Source organism: Varanus komodoensis, unplaced genomic scaffold (assembly GCF_004798865.1).
Source record: "Varanus komodoensis strain SLA01 unplaced genomic scaffold, ASM479886v1 scaffold49, whole genome shotgun sequence".
In the NCBI taxonomy this organism is placed as follows: Eukaryota; Metazoa; Chordata; class Lepidosauria; order Squamata; family Varanidae; genus Varanus; species Varanus komodoensis.
The window spans coordinates 4,317,658-4,335,595 of record NW_025336072.1 but is presented as its reverse complement, the minus strand read 5'-3'; the positions used below and the strand labels follow the sequence as shown (position 1 = coordinate 4,335,595).

The 17,938-nt window shown below is 44.3% G+C and overlaps 1 protein-coding gene across 2 annotated transcripts in view; it reads right to left on the bottom strand.

The window, feature by feature from the left end:
- Positions 1–200: 200 nt before the first annotated feature.
- The window catches only part of DOCK1 (dedicator of cytokinesis 1), a 550,659-nt gene continuing 532,921 nt past the window's right edge, over positions 201–17,938 (bottom strand). For both annotated transcript variants that reach the window (XM_044445702.1, XM_044445703.1), the window contains exons 51-52: positions 15,357–15,502; positions 201–1,632 (exon numbers count right to left, since the gene is read on the bottom strand). In XM_044445702.1, coding sequence (XP_044301637.1) covers positions 1,537–1,632; positions 15,357–15,502 — 242 coding nt within the window. In that variant the 3' untranslated portion in view covers positions 201–1,536. The remainder of the gene's footprint in view (positions 1,633–15,356; positions 15,503–17,938) is intronic.

Below are 17,938 nucleotides of genomic sequence, written 5' to 3'. Positions count from 1 at the left end.
CCTATCTTTAACTCTCCTTTTCCTCTTCGTCTATTGTGGTGTTTGATGCTACTCGAATGTGGGAAGGGGAAGAGGAGGATTGCTTAAAACCAACTGGATGCATCTTCTGTGAGCAGAGCCAACTCCTCTTGGGAACCATTAACAATTCTTGGTTAATGAAATAAATTGTGTTTCAAAATAACAAGTACTCATATTCTTTGTAATATTTAAAATAATATTTTATTTATTTTTTATTTCTGAGGCAGTGAATTATTAAAATGATTGTTAAGTTGGTTGATAAAAAAGTACAGTGACAATTTTAAAAAGTTAGTTTCTTTTCTAGGTTTCCTCCTTCAGAGTTCAGTTACTGGGAATAACATGAAAGTTAGCCATTTATACAACAACATTTAAAATGCTGTAACACATTTGAAAATACATTAGACCATTATTACTTTAAAGCAGGTTCCGTGGAACTAAAACATATTGTAAAGCCCATCATATATACAAAATATCTGTACATAATGAAACAATTGTAAACCAAAACAAATGTTAAGTTTGATTTTTTGTTTGTTTCTCAAAGGTCATCTCCTTCCTATTTATTTTTATGGAAATCAGGATTTCCATATTTGCACACATGATGTTATTCCCCATAAATTAATGTCTGTCTGTGAGCCTAACACATCAAATACAAGCAAGAGCAATCTCAACTAACGGTTGGTCCTTATTCAGATAACAGAACTTTTTAAAAAGATGAGACAAACATTTGTGGTTGACCAGAGCGAACATATATATTCTTCATGAATAAAATTTCCTAAAATATTTATGTCAAAGATTACAGATTATGCTATTAAATGATATTGCTAGTGTTAGGCGAATTCTTTTCCTAAGACTTCTGTGTAACAATCAAATGATAGAGTGTGGTCTTTTTCTTGTCACTCACAATTCTGCTTCTTCATTGTACTATTGAGATTAAGCTTCTAAAAGTCAACTTGTTGTTTTAACATTTAACAACTGTTGGAATAACAGCACATATATTAATAACACTCATTTATTTTGCAATGCATACTTTGGAATCCATAAGTCTGTAATCTTTCAAGTTATCAATGTTACTCTGAAATGGAGAATCATGGCAATAAACATTATGCACTTCTGACTTTGATGATATAAAACACTGGACGAGCTCACACAATCAAATGATAGAGTGGCACCATGGGTTATTTAAGCCACAATAGGATACTGGGTACGCAGGCAGCCATTCTGAATATTCAAGCCATGGCTTGTCTTATTCCTTTAACCTGGATAGTGGCTAATGTAAAGGTTGAAGCATAACCTGAAATTGGCCATGGGTTCTGCAAGGGTTGTTTAGCCTTTGTATAACTCATGGTCCTGTGGTTTAAATAATGTGACTAGTTGTGCTTTGAATATTCAGGACAGTGCCCATAGGCATCCCAGCTCTTAAGTCAAAATGAGCCTTGGTGACCATGTGAACCTAGTTACTGTGTACATCATTAATGAAAAGAAAGTTTACAACTTTGTTTTAGAGGTATTCTTTCTTGTTTATTGGACAATCCCAGAATCCACAGAGGTCTGCTTCCGAGTAGTCTTTGGAGGAGGGGGTGGTGGTGTTTTGCTTGGTAATGGAGGTGGCAGTTGCTAGAAGACAAATTCAAAACAAGTAACTTACTGAGGATTAAGTGTAATAGGAACTGGTCATTTCAGATATAATTTCTTATAACTCTGTTGTAGCAAGCAAGATAAAGAAGTGTACTAATTTAATTCCACTCTAATTTGGATCCTATGAGCAGTGTTTTGCCTCTGGCTGTTCACGAAAATCTAGCAACTAATACTAACATTAACTGATTTTGCAGGATTTATTAACTAACTGGGTTTCAACACAGCCTCTTATATAAGCAGGTATACTTCTAACTTTATTGGCCTTTATTAACTATCTTAGCTGTAAGCATTATTGAGATGACAAATATGCTGGAATACATTCTGATGCCTTTATTTTATTGGCTTCCAATTCTGCTCTTTTAGAAACTATACAAAAAGATTGTCTTATGAACAGCCATCTATTTGCTAGTACATATTCATTATAGCGTAATAGTCCAAATGCTGAAATAGTTCTCTGTTGAAGAGCATTATGTTTTGAGTTCTAGGAAATGACAGGTACTCCCAAGTTTCCTTAATCAAATGAATGGCAGGCATCACCTCACTTGTATTCCATGCAACTAACTGCTTACTCCCAAAAGGATCAAGCCGTGCCTCTAATGCAAACTTTCATATTGTAAGTACAATGTCAAGCTATTGCAGAATTGCCTGTACGTAACTTTCATGCTGATTTTCAGCAACTCCATTAAGAATGCACCCAATGTTGTTTCTCTGCTTTAACACTAAGTGGTTCTGCAGCACTTTTTCCAGCAGAGTTATCATATTTCATGCAAACTTACCGTATCAAGTGAACATAAACTTTCCCTTTCTGTTTTACTGCCCAGCATCTAATATCTCTTTTACCACTTCACTCCTCTCCTATGTTTGCTGTTTTCTTTTTCACTTCTCAATACTTTTTGTCAGATTTCCTAGAAGATCAGCTTCTAAATTGTAGCTATACAAATATTAACCATGTTACACAGCTTCAGTGATCACAGTACGAAGTCAGAGACTTTGCTAAATCTCCTCACTGCTGTCATTGGGGTGGTAAAAATGTTTCAGATAGCTGTAAACATCATAATCAAACCAATTTTTATGATCAGAGGGGACAAGCCTCATTGAGCACAACAAGACTTAGTTCTGCACAAACATGTATAGTATTGAGTATATAATGTAATCAGTAATCATGTAATCAGTATTAATTTTGATTCTGTCTTTTTAATTCTCAGTTCAAGATATGATCATTTAGAGAACTGTTTCCCAACATTCATGAAGCTCAAAACCTCCATTCCAATTCAGTAGATGAGAACGGGAACATAGAATTATGAGAAAAGAAATGTTGAAAACATAGAAACATAAGAAAAAAGTGAGACAGGAGGTGCCTCCCAGGCCATCTAGTCTGACCCCTGACTCCAGCCAGCAGCCAGCTCTGCTCATGTAATCCCCAACATGTGGGTGTCCAGTACTTCCCCAAACACCTTCACCGATGGGGCCTCAACCACCTTCCTAGGAAGCCCATTCCATATCCATAGAACACAGGGGATATTCACAAGTAGACCATTGTTATTGACTTCCCCTGGGTCCATTTTTTTCTCATTTTATCTGAGGTATTGTTTTTGTTTGATTTTATATGCTATTGATTATTATATATTGTTGATTTTTGTCTTGTTTGTTGAATATTTTAATGTTGTTAACCATCCAGACAGTCTCTTTGAATGGTGGACAGTATAGAAATGTAATAAATAAATAAATAAATGTGGAAAGTGGAAGCAACAAGGGGCATTGCTCCTATTTGGCAATTCCAGGGTTAAACAACCAGGGAATTACTGTTGCGTGTGGTCATTGCTTTGAACCAGATGAAATCAAATGCATATCTTCAACAGGAGCTCTTATATTCAAATAATAATATTTGATGAATTCAGCAAACTATTATCTACAAATAGCTGCAAATAGCTCTGGTTCTACTACTTTGCTTGTTGACAACCTTGGAACTGGAAATGAGAAAAAACACCCCTTTGGGGCTTAGAGTTTCAAGTGGTGGGGGGATTGCTACTACCTGTCAGAAAATGAGTGTTTTGAATGCAGTATGGATGATACTGGTTTCTTTGCATTCCTTTAAAATTAAATTGGCAAATGGCCTATTAAATTTTCAAGAACCAAATCACTTGCACCATCACATTACCTCTTGCAATGCATCTAAAATAGAAAACCAAATTCCCTTTACCTTTACATTAATTAAATGCCTGTGTTTATCTTTCAGTCATTTCTGGGTGCATTTCAGATTTTAGGAGATTGCTTTCTTTCTGAAGTAATGATAGAGCCTGCCAGTTCAAATTAAACCCAATTCTAGGCAGATTTCACTCAGTCACGTGTACCTCAAGGGAAATGGGAACCTTATGTAAAAGGCACATCTGCAACTTTCAAGCAATCTGTCCCTTCCATTTCAACTACCAAACTGCTCTCATTTGTTTGGTTTCATTCTGTATTAAAAGAAGCAATTGTGCTTCACTTCATAGGCTTGACAGAACAAGGCACAATACATAGTAAAAGAAACATGTGAAATATAAAGGCAATAAGGATTTCTCTCCTTCAGAATGGCTTAAAATTAAATCTGAGTCATACATTGAAATACTGTGGGCATTTGAAGAGAAGTTCACTTTGCATATGCATATGTATATGCATATACATTCAGAGCTACCTGACTTTGTGTAACCAGGTGTAATATTTATTAATCTTGTGTGACACACAGTGATATGCAGCTCCTTATAATTTATATTATTTTACTCTATGAACACATTTTCAGACTCAATGTAAAGCAGACCCTCTCATTCTATACTTTACAGAAACTTGGATGTGTATTATTTATACCATGGAATACTGTAGTAGATTTTTGTGTTTCTTATACTATAATGACACCAGAATCTCATGCCAATACAAACCTTGTAAATATTTGGACCGATGCATGTATGTTGATGTTTAAGATCTGGGTGAAAAGAACTCTGCTTAACCTTTTGACTTCTACATTCATGTAGTTGTGTTCTGCATTTCATATTAAATCATCCAAAAAGCACCAGCTATTGGGCAGAATAATACATACAAATAAACATAGTCTGTTCTATAAAACATTCCGTTTCCCAGACTGTCATCTACAGACAATATGTAAGCTAAACACTATGAAGATATGCGATTGGGTGTATTCAGAAAGTACCTTCTTCTCCAAACTTCCAGTTGGCAATCAGATGAGGCTCTTACCTGTGTACCCTCCTATCTTATCATATGCCCCAGACTGAATATAAGTCCTAAACTAGGCAAGGCAGAATGAATGGGTTGTCAGGAGCCCTGTGATCCAAGCCCAATGTCATTTCTTATGGGAGGCAGTGTATTTACAGCACTAAAAGCAACACTAAAAAAACCCTTTGAGTTACACCTTTGAGGTAGGTTTTCCAAAGTGTTATTATATAAACACTATTGGCTATAAGAACTGTTCTTGTTATTACAGTGCATTGATATCCTGTCTTTTTTTCTCTTGTGAGGAACCCAAGGCAGCTTACACTGCTTCATGTTATCCTCACAAGAGCAATCCTGCAAGAAAGGTTAGGCTGAGAATGACTGGCCCAAAGTCACCCAGTGAGCTTCATGGTTGATCATGGACAAGAACCTGGATTTCCCAGGTTCCTGCGTCTCAATGTATTCATTCATTCAGTTAGAAAGGCAGGTTGCTTACCTGTAACTGCTGTTCCTCCAGTGGTCATCTGTGCATTCACACACATGTGAGCTTTGCTGCCCAGTGCATGGCCTGGATTGGAAAAACTTCCACAGCTTGGTGTCAAGGAGTGGGTGGGAGCTCCACCCTGTCCCCTTCAAGGATCTGGATGGGGGGGGGGGCTCCTGCCCAGTCACTCAGTTACCTGAAAACCATCTCATCCCAGAGGAGTGAGGGCTCCATACACTTCTAAAGGAGGTATAGGTGACTGTGCCCAATGGACTGTGCCCAGACTGTGGTGTGCTGTCCTGACAACAGCCAGTGGGGCTGAGGGTGGATTGTGTGAATGCAGATGACCATTCAAACTATGAAAGTTACAGCTAAGCAACCTGCCTTTCTTCTTTGTGGTCTTGGTGCATCACACACATATGGGAGACTAGCAAGCTTACTCGTCCAGAAGGGGCTGTTGTCACTGAAGAACTGAAGAAAGAACCACCCTGCGGAACATGCAGTCCTCTCTGGTGTGGATGTCCAGCCAGAGGTGCTGGACAAAGGCAATGCCCATGTGGCATCTCCATTCTCCCATCAGTGAGGTGATCTCATGCATGCGCCCTGCTTCATGTGTCCAGGTGGCACATGAGGTGTGGTGGTGGGGAGCCAGGTGCGCCATGTGTGTCGGAATAGAGCACACTTAGAGAGGAAGAGAGAGGTGATCCAGAAGAGAGGAGAGGAGAGAGTGAGAGAGGCAGTGACAGTAGAGAGAATGAGAAGTTTTTTTTTTTTTTTTTAAGGGAACAGAAAGAGCATGAGCAGGTAAGAGAGGAGCAGTGGACGATCCGAATTGCCGAAGCGACTGGAAGAGTGGTTGAAGGGAAACTGAGGAACTGGGTGGGAGCCTCCCCCTTTATCCGGATCCTTGAAGGGGGCGGGCCTCCCAACCACTCTGTGATGCCGAGTTGTGAAAGTTCTCCAATCCAGGCAAAGCCCATTTGTGTCTAATGCACAGAGGCCACAAAGAAGACTAATATAGCTGTATTTCAGTCAGATAAGGCTGCTAATGTGTGCACATTCACCTGGGAGTAACTGGTGGAGATAGGATTGCTCGTTTAAAACCATTAAAGAGGATCTGTGTACAGAAGTTCATCACCCCCATCATACTATGTACACAAGTGTCCCTGATGGACAAAATTGGTTTCCTACTAGAGGTTTATTTACCAGACTCCCAGAGGGCTATTCTTTGGGGATCATTGTTCACAGTCTAAAAGGTGTGCACATCTTTCTCTTTTCTTCCATAAGAGAAAATAATTCCTGTGCACTGGGACAAAACCTTGTTACATGCACCACAGTTCCCTTTCTAAGGAAAAAAAACATCAAACAGGAAATTCTGACACAAACATCTTTATACTGAAATTAGTTATCTAATGCTCCAGTGGATCTATTGCAATGAAATAATATATAGTGAAGAAGTTTTGTATACATCAACCTCTTTAACCTGGTGCTTTTCAGATATGGTGGACTGCAACCACTATTATCCCAAGCCAGCATACTATGCTGAATGAGGACGATTTATTATTTTTACCTTTTAAAATGTCATCTATAGCCTACCATTTTTGTTCTCACAAAAAACTCAAGAAAGCTCATATGGTCCTATTCCTCTCCATTTTAATCCTCACAACAACCCTAAAGATAGGTAAGGCTGAGAGTTAGTCACTGGCTTAAAGTTCACCCGTGCAGTGAATTAGATGGTTGAGCGGGGACTACAAATTCAACTGTAACCAGCACACCACATTGGCTCTCTGGATGAGTCAATGTGGCACAACATTATCTGGGTACATGAGTGTTGTGATCTAGCACACATGGGGAGCACCAGGTTGAAGAAAGTTGGTATAAGTGATCTAATGCGATGACATCAGTGAAAATGTTCTCCAGTGTTCAATATTCAAATGTTCTTTACTGCATCATCATATCATCCCACTTTCTTTTATAAGTGAGGACCTGAAGTAGTTTCACTGCCTGATGACAGGTGAAAAGGAGACAAAAGATGTAAACGAAGAAGCATTGCAATGAAATTTAATAACTTGTATTCTACATAGTGTATTGGACTGTCAATATGATTTATTTAAAATCTGGCGGTGGAATGGCATTCACAGAATACTGAGGAGACAAGCATCCAAGAGGTACATGTGAGAAGCTACTTCAGCTTACTGGACACAGATGCATATATTCATTCTCCACTAATGTTTATTGTGACCAGATTTCTCTGACATGCTGCTTCAATAAAGGGTTAGAACTGGAGGGAAGCTATCTCACACCATTCTTCTCTGTATTCATTCTCTTATTATGCACTGCTTGATCTCTAGCCACATGCATCATCAAGCTTTGTATCTACTTTTGGATTAATGGAAATGAAGCTATTGCATGTATACTAAGTAAGCATTAGAGCCAGTCTTATACATTTGAGCACTCTGTTGTCTAGTTGCTTGAGTTCTCTGCTTGATTTTGATTGTGAAGTATGCAGCTGATTTTGTGGAAGATTCTAGTTTATGTTCAAATATATTATTAAGAAATCCTTTCTCCTAAGGAATTTTGCTGTGCAACATTATGGATAAAGTGAGTGTTTATCTGCATTTACCACAATAAATGTTCCAAACTGACAATGGGTAGAATAATAATCCCAAAACAATTGTGAGTGATATCATAATCATAAAATGCTGTTTTTCTAATAGAATCAAAAGTGGCTCCAATAACATTCTAATGCAATAGGCCACAATTGCAATCCTAATACTTTGAGAGAAAATATGACCATTTTTACCTAAGTATTATTTTGTTCCATCTTCAACTTAAGGACCAATAGTATTGACCTAACTGCTGCATTCTAATACAAGAAAGCCTCATAGTTCTGTGCAGTGTCATTGTTAAGGGCAGGGTTTTTCAAACTCTCTACCCTGGTGTCTCATGAGAAACCTGAAAATGATCAAGGTCCACCCATCACAAAATGGCAGTGCACTGGTACAGCTGGTCACAAAATGACAGCAGATGGAGGTAGAGTTTAGCATTATTATCTGGCACTTGCAAGCATACTTTTATAAAAACATAGAAACACAGTGAGTCAGAAGGGGTCTCCCAGGCCATCTAGTCTTAACCCCAGCTCTAGCTGGCTCTGCTCATAAGATGCCTACCACGTGCATGTCAACATCCAATCCCTCTCTGGTAATGCTTAATTATTTGCCACAATGTTTTCCTAGTGTTAGGGAGCTCCTACGCACAGCTTTCCTCAGGTTAAACAGACATTGTCTCTGGAGGTAGCATGACTCAACCTCCCCATTTCAGGCAAAATTTACTAATTTAGCTGCTCTAATGTGCATTTTTATTTAAAATATTTAAGGGCTGCCTTTTAGGGCAGGAGCTCTCTCAAAAAGGTGCTCAACAATAAAACGCATATACTAAATGTATAATAAAAAATGATGGGGCAACAAAAGAACAACAGTTCCATTAAACAGCAAGCACCAGCATAAGACGGATCCTACAACACAATTGTGGCTAACACAGTCTGTTAAAAATAAACAGGAGAAGGCTAGAGTAAACAAATGCAGCCCAAAAAGCCTGCAATCCTGAGGCCTGGTGGACATGGCAGCCACCTGGGCTTCCCAGCTAATGCAGAGCCCAGGAGGCCTCCCAGACTATGCACTTGGTCTTTTAGGGAAGTGCATCCCCGTTGAAGACTTGAATATTTGATTTTCTAACTCACGATATTTCTACTTTGCTTGGATTAAATTCCAGTTTGTTTACCCTCATTCATGCCTAAACACCCTCCAAACATTGGTTTAAAAACTCCACATCCTCTCTGGGGTATGTGGATGGAAGCAAGAGGTAGCACTGAGTATCTTCCACATATTGACACTTTAGCCCAAACCTCGAGATGTCTTCCCCCATCTAGATAAGATTGTTCGACATACTTCTAGATAATTGTGCCCACCTGGTATGATTGGCTAGGCATTTTTGGTTATGGTCGATGTTTCCAGATAAGAAAATACTTAGAGGAAGATGCTAGTCTATAAAAGGATTGTCAATGTTATTGTATTTGGGACTTTATACCATCATATGTAGAAGGCAAACTGCCTACAGTGCAGAACAAAACTTGGGCTCTATGAAAATCTGAGTAAAATGAAGGGGAAAATCCAAAGGCAGTGTGTGGTGCAGTTGTTAAAGTGCTGGACGGGGGCTTGGAAAATTCTAGCCCTTATGTGGCCATGTAGCTCACTGAGAGATTTTGGGTCAATCCTAATCTCAGCCTAACCCAGCTTTTTTAAGAAGAAAAGAAGGGACCTGTACGTTGCCTTTGGTTCCTTACAAGAAGAAAAAAGTAGAGTATAAATCCAAAAGTATTAATAATAGTAAAATAGTAGTAGTACTACTAGCTGGCCACTGAGGATTTCTTTTCTGTGACTCAATTACTTCAGCCTCTGCTCCTTTCAACAGTGTCAGTCCATCAGTGGGTGTAGCTTCAACTCATGGAAGGTTATCTTCACCTGATCTTTGGGGAAACATAGAAACAGAGCGAGTCAGAAGGGGTCTCCTGGGCCATCTAGTCTGACCTCTGGCACCAGCCGGCTCCGCTCACAACATGACCACCATGTGAACGTTCAGCCTATCCTTGAACACCAGCACCGATGGGGCCCCAATGACCTCTCGTGGAAGCCCATTTCACACCCTCGGGGTCCTGACTGTCAGGAAGTGCTTCCTGGCATCCAAATGCAACCTTGGCTCCCTGAGCTTTGCTCCATTGGAGCACGTCCTGCCTTCCTCTGCAGGGGAGAACAGGTCTCCACCCATCCCCATGTGACATCCCCTCACATACCTATATGTCGCCAACATATCCCCTCTGAGTCTCCTCTTCTCCAGGCTGAAGAGACCCAGTTCCCTCAGTCTCGCCTCATACCCCATCCCCTGCAAACCGGCCACCAACCTTGTGGTCTTACGCTGCACTGATTCCAACCTGGCTATATCCCTCTGTAATGAAGGGCCCAAAACTGAACAGAATACTCCAATTGCGGGTGCACCAGAGTCGTGTAGAGTGGTAGTAATACCTCTCTTGATCTAGAAGCCACACTTCTGGCTATGCAACCAAGGGTGGCGTTCGCCCTCTTGACCACCGCATCACACTGCTGACTCATGTTTAGCCTGCAGTCAACCAGTACCCCGAGGTCCCTTTCACAAGTGCTGCTCTCCAGCCACTTGTCACCTAACTTGTACTTATGACACCTATTCCTATGCCCCAAGTGCAAGACGTTGCACTTATCCACATTGAACGCCATCCTGTTGTCTCCTGCCCACTTCCATAGTCTGTCCAGATCCTTTTGGATCTAGAGAACCTGCTCCTCAGTTGTGACCACTGCTCCAGTTTTAGTGTCATCTGCGAATTTGATCAGCAGACTGTTCACCCCTTCTTCCATGTCGTTAATGAAAATATTAAACAGGATCGGCCCCAGGACAGAGCCCTGGGGGACCCCGCTTGTCACTGGCCGCCATCCCGAAGATTCCCCGCTAATGGTTTCCTTCTGCTTTCGGTCAGTCAACCATGCCGTAATCCACCGGACAGTGCTTTGGTGTATCCCAAAACTCCTCAGTTTCTCCATCACAATATCATGGGGCACGTTGTCAAAGGCCTTGCTGAAATCCAGGTGTACCACATCCACTGCATCCCCCCATCTAGCCATCTTGAAACCTTGTCATAGAATTCCACAAGGTTTGTCTGGCAGGACCTGTTTTTGCGGAAGCCGTGTTTTGTGGCTGTCAGCCTCCCTTCCCTATCTAGCATCACTAGATCTCTCTCTCTTATGAGCCTTTCCATTGTTTTTCCTACAATGGACGTAAGGCTAACCTGTCTATAATTCCCCATGTCCTTTCTACTACCCTTTTTGAAAATTGGGACTACTGATGCCACCCTCCAGTCCTCTGGAACTTCACCTGTTCTCCACGAGGTCTCAAAAATGGAGGCCAGCGGGCGTGAGAGAACCCCTGCCAACTCTCTAAGTACTCTCGGGTGTAACACGTCAGGGCCTGGCGCCTTTGTAATGTCCAATACCCTGAGGAGCCCCTCGACTTCAAGGGGGGTGACTAATCTGTGCCCCTAAGTCCCCAGCCTCATCTAATCTCCTATGTGGATATCCCCTGTCCTGCTTTGGGGAGAGTACAGAGGCAAAATAGTCATTTAGCATCTGTGCCTGTTCCCTCATATCAGTCACTGGATTTCCTTCCTCTTTATTTAGTGGACCCACCACTTGTCTCCCCTTCCTCTTCCTATTTACATGCTGAAAGAAGCCCTTTTTATTGCTCTTGATATTCTTGGCAAGTCTCAGCTCGTAATCAGCCTTAGCTTTGCGAAGAATCCTTCTGCAACGGGCCTCCTCCTTCCGTATACCCTTTTGTCTATTTCCCCCAGTACCCATTTCCTGCGGAGATTCCTCTTTCGTCTAATCCCTCTAACCACCTCCTTTTGCATCCGTGGCGGCACTCTCCTCTGCCTCCCCACCTTACTGACTAGAGGTATCGTCAAGGATTGCGCCTCCAAAACCTCCCTTTTGAGTGCTATCCACCCCTCCTCAACTCGCTTACCTTCCAGTAACCTATCCCAGGTAACTTTCCCCAGTCTGGCCTTCAGTTGGCCAAAGTTGGCCCTCTTGAAGTCCCAGCTTCTAGTGCTCGACCTGCTGTCCGTCCCCAGTCCCCTGATCATAAAGCAAAGGATGGAGTGATCACTTGCATCCAGAGCTCCCCTAATCTGTACTTCATCTATCAGCTCCTCCCTATTGGTCAAGACGAAGTCAAGGATGTTTCTCCCCCGCGTTGCCTCTCGGACCCTCTGTGTGAAAAACCCTCCCTCTATAGCTTCTAGGAAGCGACGTGACCTGGCTGTCACCGCCGAGTGAGTCTCCCAAGTAATATCCGGGAGATTGAAATCTCTCATAATTACTGTGTCTCTCCCCTAAGATATCCTTAGAATCTGGTCTGTCAGGACATCATCCAGGGTCTCAAGTTGACCTGGAGCGCGATAACATACCCCCACTGTCAGGTCTCTTTCCCTGTCAAAACCCCTAAGTTTCACCCAGACTGCCTCTACCGAATCCCCATCTGTGCTGCATTCTCTCTCACTGCATCCTATCCCTTTCCTGACGTATAAAGCCACGCCCCCACCTCTCTTTCCCTTCCTGTCCTTTCTAAAAAGGTGATACCCTTCTATGTTCACGTTCCAGACTTGCCTTTCATCCCACCAAGTTTCTGCGATTCCCACCAGATCATACCCTCCTATTCCCAGGACAGCTTCAAGCTCTTCCTGCGTATTACCCATGCTCCTAGCATTGGTGTACATGCACCTCAACTCCTTCCCACTGCTTCCTTTCCTTGGAGTTCCCAGCCTCCTCCTTCCTCCCATCCTCCCTAATACCTGGCCCCTCTCTGTAGGAGTCCTGTCAGTCCCTGCAGTATCTCTAAAACCCTGTTCCCAGAACCCTGATCCTCCCCCCACACTTGTCCAGTGCACACACGTTCCTAGGGGGCCTGAACCACCCCCCCCCAGCTCAGTTTAAAGGCTTCTGAATGAAGCTCACTAGAGCATCTCCAAAGGACCTTTTCCCCATCCTCGTGAGGTGTAACCCGTCCCTTGCCAGAATTCCATTGGCAAGAAAACGAGTGCCGTGGTCGAGGAACCCTAAGTGTTCCTTCTGGCACCACACCCTAAGCCAGTCGTTCACCTCGGAGGCCCTCCTGTCCCTTCCTGGCCCAAATCCCCGGACAGGTAAGATTGACGAGAAGGCCACTTGGGCCTTCAGCTCCCTGTGTTTCTTCCCCAAGGCCTCAAAGTCCCTGGTGGTCCCGGCCACATCATTTGTGCCCACATGGATCACCACGAGCTGCTGGTGACCCCCGGAGCCAACAAGACGCTCCACTCTGTCCTTCACATGCCGGATGCGTGCGCCCAGCAGGCAGCAAACCTCCCTTGTCTCCAGGTTGGGGCGGCACACCACCGGCTCAGTGCCCCTCAGCAGGGAGTCCCCAACAACAATCACCCGCCGCCATACCTTTCCGGTGCTGGTGGGCGGCCGTGCCCTGACCCTCGCCTCTCCCGCAGTGGCCCCCTTGCCGCCTGACATCTCAGGCTGGGGGTCCTGCTGTTCCCCCGAGGCCTCATCAGCCCCAGCCTCCCCAAGTGGAGAGAACCTGTTTCCCAGCTCCAAATTGGTGCCAGGAGAAGGAGGAGGCCGTGCTGGCCTCCTCCTCCTGTGGGTGACATACCTCCATGGCTCTGCAGCTGCTCCTCCCGTGGCCTCTCCCTTAACCCTCTGTCCAGAGGGGGGCTGCTCGGGGGGGGGGGGCTGGAGAGCTCTCCCGGCCCTCAGGCACCTCACATCCTCTTCTAGCAGGGTCACTATCTTGCACCAAGGGCAAGTGTATCCCTGCCTCTCCTGGGGGAGAAGGGTGAACATGTCGCAGCTCTCACAGCGGACAGCAACACCCGTGACTCCTGCCAAGGCCCTCTCCTGGTTTGCCATCGGTATCCCTTCCGAGACCTTACCTTGGTCCCCTGTCTTGTTAGCTCTGTAGTTCCTCTCACTCGCCCAGTTATCCCAGACAAAAACCCACTCGCACACACACACAAGGATAAAATAAACTTAAATTGGAAGAAAAACAAAACACAGCACAAACAAAACAAACTAACAATCAAACCTCTGTGTCTCAGGGAAGGGAGTCTCCGGACAGCCCGGGCTGCAGCTAAGGGACGCAGACAAGGGACGACGCCTTATCAGTCCCTCAGGCCGGTGGCCCTGCCTGTCCGCTTCCTCCTGGCCGCTCTAGCCTCTCTGGCCCCGCCCCCTTCCTCTCCGCTGCTCCTGGCCCTCTGCTCCCCTGCCCAGCTCCTGCCTTGCCTTCGCCAGTCCCCTGGCCGCTCAGCACTCTCTCCCAGCCTCTGCCTCTGCTGCTCTGAACCTGAGGAACAGCTCACCCCATCCTGGAGGGTCCCCTGATTGTCTGTGTAGCATGTGAAGTAGGGTGAGGGCTGCCAGTGGAAGAAGGCAGAGAAATCTATTTCTGCTAACTCTCTTTCACTGGTGTGCTATTGGATAGATTCTACCATTTCCAGGTCATCAAGCATAGCAGTATATTGGTGTCTTCCATATTTAACATTTCTATTATCATCCCATGTGCTCCCATAATAGATACATACGGATTTTACAATAAAACTACTGTCATATCTACAATTCGGCTTGTGTATCATCTTGTTTAATACAATAATTCTAGAAATGTTGAAGAGTCAAATGCATGTGAATAGCTTGGCATGAGAAATAAGAGAATTTAGGTAGCAGTTTCTAATCACCAACAGCAACACATTTGCTCAAAAATTTCAGCAATCCATTATGCAGAGTAGCAAAACTGCTTGCTTTTTGGAAACTGGTGAGTGAATGCCTGTGAAACACAAATCATATATTAAACTTTCTCAAAATATACAATATCTCCTCCTTAAATAAGATGGGAAAAACATTCCATGTAAGTTGCTGGTGGGATTCTCCTCTGTCTTTTTAATAGCCTCTATCAGTCCGTTGAACCACTTTGCCGTATGGACAGCTTTTGCTACCCAAATAATCTGTGTTTACACAGAAGTCATTCAGACTCTCAATGTTCCTTCCTACCCTAACAATGACACTCTTGGGTACCAGTACAAAAGGAGATGCAAGTTCTGAAGCTCACCACCTGGCTTCCTATATCTGCTTAGAGATTTCTTTTAAGATAGTAAGCATGATATGCATTGCTTAAATGAAAAGTGTAAATGAATACATGCAACCTAGAAGAAAATAAGAGGAAACAGAGGCACTAGCATTTGGATTTTGGCAAATGAAAGTTGGTGCTTTGTCTGCTTCAATCCAATCTCTGCTCTGGGTGGCTCTCCCATCAAAACAGTTGACCAGGACAATACATATCCTGTGGATTTGCTTTGAAGAAAGCCAGTGTTAACAGCAGCAAAACTTACTCTTTGAGGTACAGGTGGGGATGTGGCAGGGCTAAGAGGTTCATGGCTTTCCAGGAGATTTCCATAATCTGCCATGCTGCCTTTCAGAGGCAGTGGAGGAGGAATGTCTGCCATTTCCAAACTATTCATGCCATTTAGTTCCATATCTGAAAATAAATATGCATTTTACCATCAGAAAATCATTCAAAGAGATCTTCAGATTCACAGCAATTATTGGAACTTTAATATTATGAATACACAGGTGTACCTAAAAAATCACAGGTGACTTCCTACATGTAATATATTGTTGGAAAAGTAAAAGGATAACATCTGAGGGAATATCTGACTGACATCATGTAATAGTAGATTCCCTGTGCTTGCCAGTTATCATTTGTTTCCAAGGACCAATGTTGCAGAAAGCATAATGGATATCCTGATTGTGGATGAGGGGGCCGACCTGGCTTGCATAACAGAGACCTGGGCGGGAGAGGGAGGGGATATCGCCCTCTCTCAAATGTGCCCGCCGGGGTATCTGGTTCAGCATCGTCCACGCCTGGAGGGGAGGGGAGGGGGGGTTGCTTTGGTTTACCGAGTCTCCATCTTCCTCACGGGGCTTCCAGTCCCTTCGAGGCCGGGGCTAGAGTGCCTCTACTTGGTGTTGGGCGACCGAGACAGATTGGGGATTCTGTTTGTGTACCGTGCACCCTTCTGCCCAACAGTCTCCCTGCCTGAGCTGACGGAGATTGTCTCGGACCTGGTGTTGAGGACCCCCAGGATGTTGGTCCTGGGGGACTTCAATCTCCATGCCGAGACTGGTCTGACCGGGATGGCTCAGGACTTCACGGCCTCCATGATGGCCATGGGGCTGTCTCAACATGTCACAGGCCTGACCCATGAACATGGACACACTCTGGACAAGGAAGAGGGTGGTCTGAGGGTGAGGAATTCACGTCTGACACCCCTGTCATGGTCAGATCACTTCCTCGTGAGGTTTGTGCTCGAGAGCGGCCTTTCCCTCTGTAAGGGTGCGGACCCAATTGTGTGGGTCCGCCCCCAGAGCCGGATGGATTCCTGAAGGCCCTGGGGGAGTTTCCGGCTGACAAGACTGGTGCTCCTGTCGAGGTTCTGGTCGAACTATGGAATGGGGAAATGACCAGGTCTATTGACACAATCGCTCCTAAGCATCCTCTCCTGCCAGGCAGAGCCCACTCTTCCCCTTGGTATACACCTGAATTGTGGGCAATGAAGCAGGCCGGGAGACGTCTAGAGTGTAGGTAGCACACTTAAGAGCCCATTATTGGGCCTATGCTGTGGTGGTGAGGGCGGCGAAAAAGAAATTCTTCTCCGTTTCCATTGCCTCCTCACAATGCCGTCTGGTGGAGCTTTTTCGGGTGGTACAAGGGCTGGTTCATCCCAGCCCTAAGAAAGATCCGGTTCCACCCTCGAAGGCCCGCTATGACAACTTTGCCAAGCATTTCAGGGAGAAAATCACTCAGATTCGTCATGAGCTGGACTCCACTAGTGATTCAGAGGCTTCTGGGGAGATTCCAATGTCGCCGTCTGGTCCAAAATTGATGGATGAATTTCAGTTACCGCAGCCTGACGATGTGCACAATGTGCTTGGACAAGTACGTCCCACCACCTGCCTATTGGACCCTTGCCCATCTTGGCTAATTAACGCCAAGCACGGGAAAGGGACCTGGATCTTGGAAGTGGTTAATGCCTCTCTGATGGAGGGCTGGGTACCTGCCCCTTTAAAGGAGGCAGTAGTCCGACCGGTCCTGAAGAAGGCATCACTGGATCCAGAGATGGCCACTAATTATAGACTAGTGGCCAACATCCCGTTCTGGGCAAGGTGTTGGAGTGGGTGGTGGTGGGACAACTCCAAGCACTCTTGGATGAAACTGATTATCTGGACCCATTTCAGTCCGGCTTCAGACCCGAATCTGCCTTGGTCGCCCTGTACGATGACCTGTGCAGTGAGAAGGACAAGGGGAGTGCGTCCCTGTTGGTTCTCCTGGACCTCTCAGCGGCTTTTGATACCATCGACCATGGTATCCTTCTGGATAGGCTAGTGGGATAGGGGGTCGGAGGCACTGCTTTGCAGTGATTCCGCTCCTATCTCAATGGTCGATTCCAGAAGGTGATGCTGGGGGACTATGGCTCTGCATCATGGCAGCTATGCCATGGAGTTCCACAGGGTGCCATCTTGTCCCCCTTGCTATTTAACATCTACATGAAACCGCTGGGGGAGGTCATTAGAATGTCTGGGCTTTGCCTCTGTGCTCCTCCTCTTCTGCATAATCCTTCAAGCTCAGAGGCTTTCAGGCATCCCCACAGGATGCACTCTGTTATTTTTGTCTCCCCATCCACCGAAAGCATGAAGTGCCTTGTTGGTCCTTTCTATGTGTCTATGTCTCATTTTTAGCAATCTGTTGTTATTTTTTGGCTAGTTCATGTTAGTATAAAATAAAGTTTGCTATCCTAAGATATGCCAAGATTTAACAGAACATGTATTTACTTCTCCATACAAAGTATTTCAGCACATAAATGCACAAATTGAATTTATAATTAGCTGCATGTTTTTCTGGAAATGTCAGAAA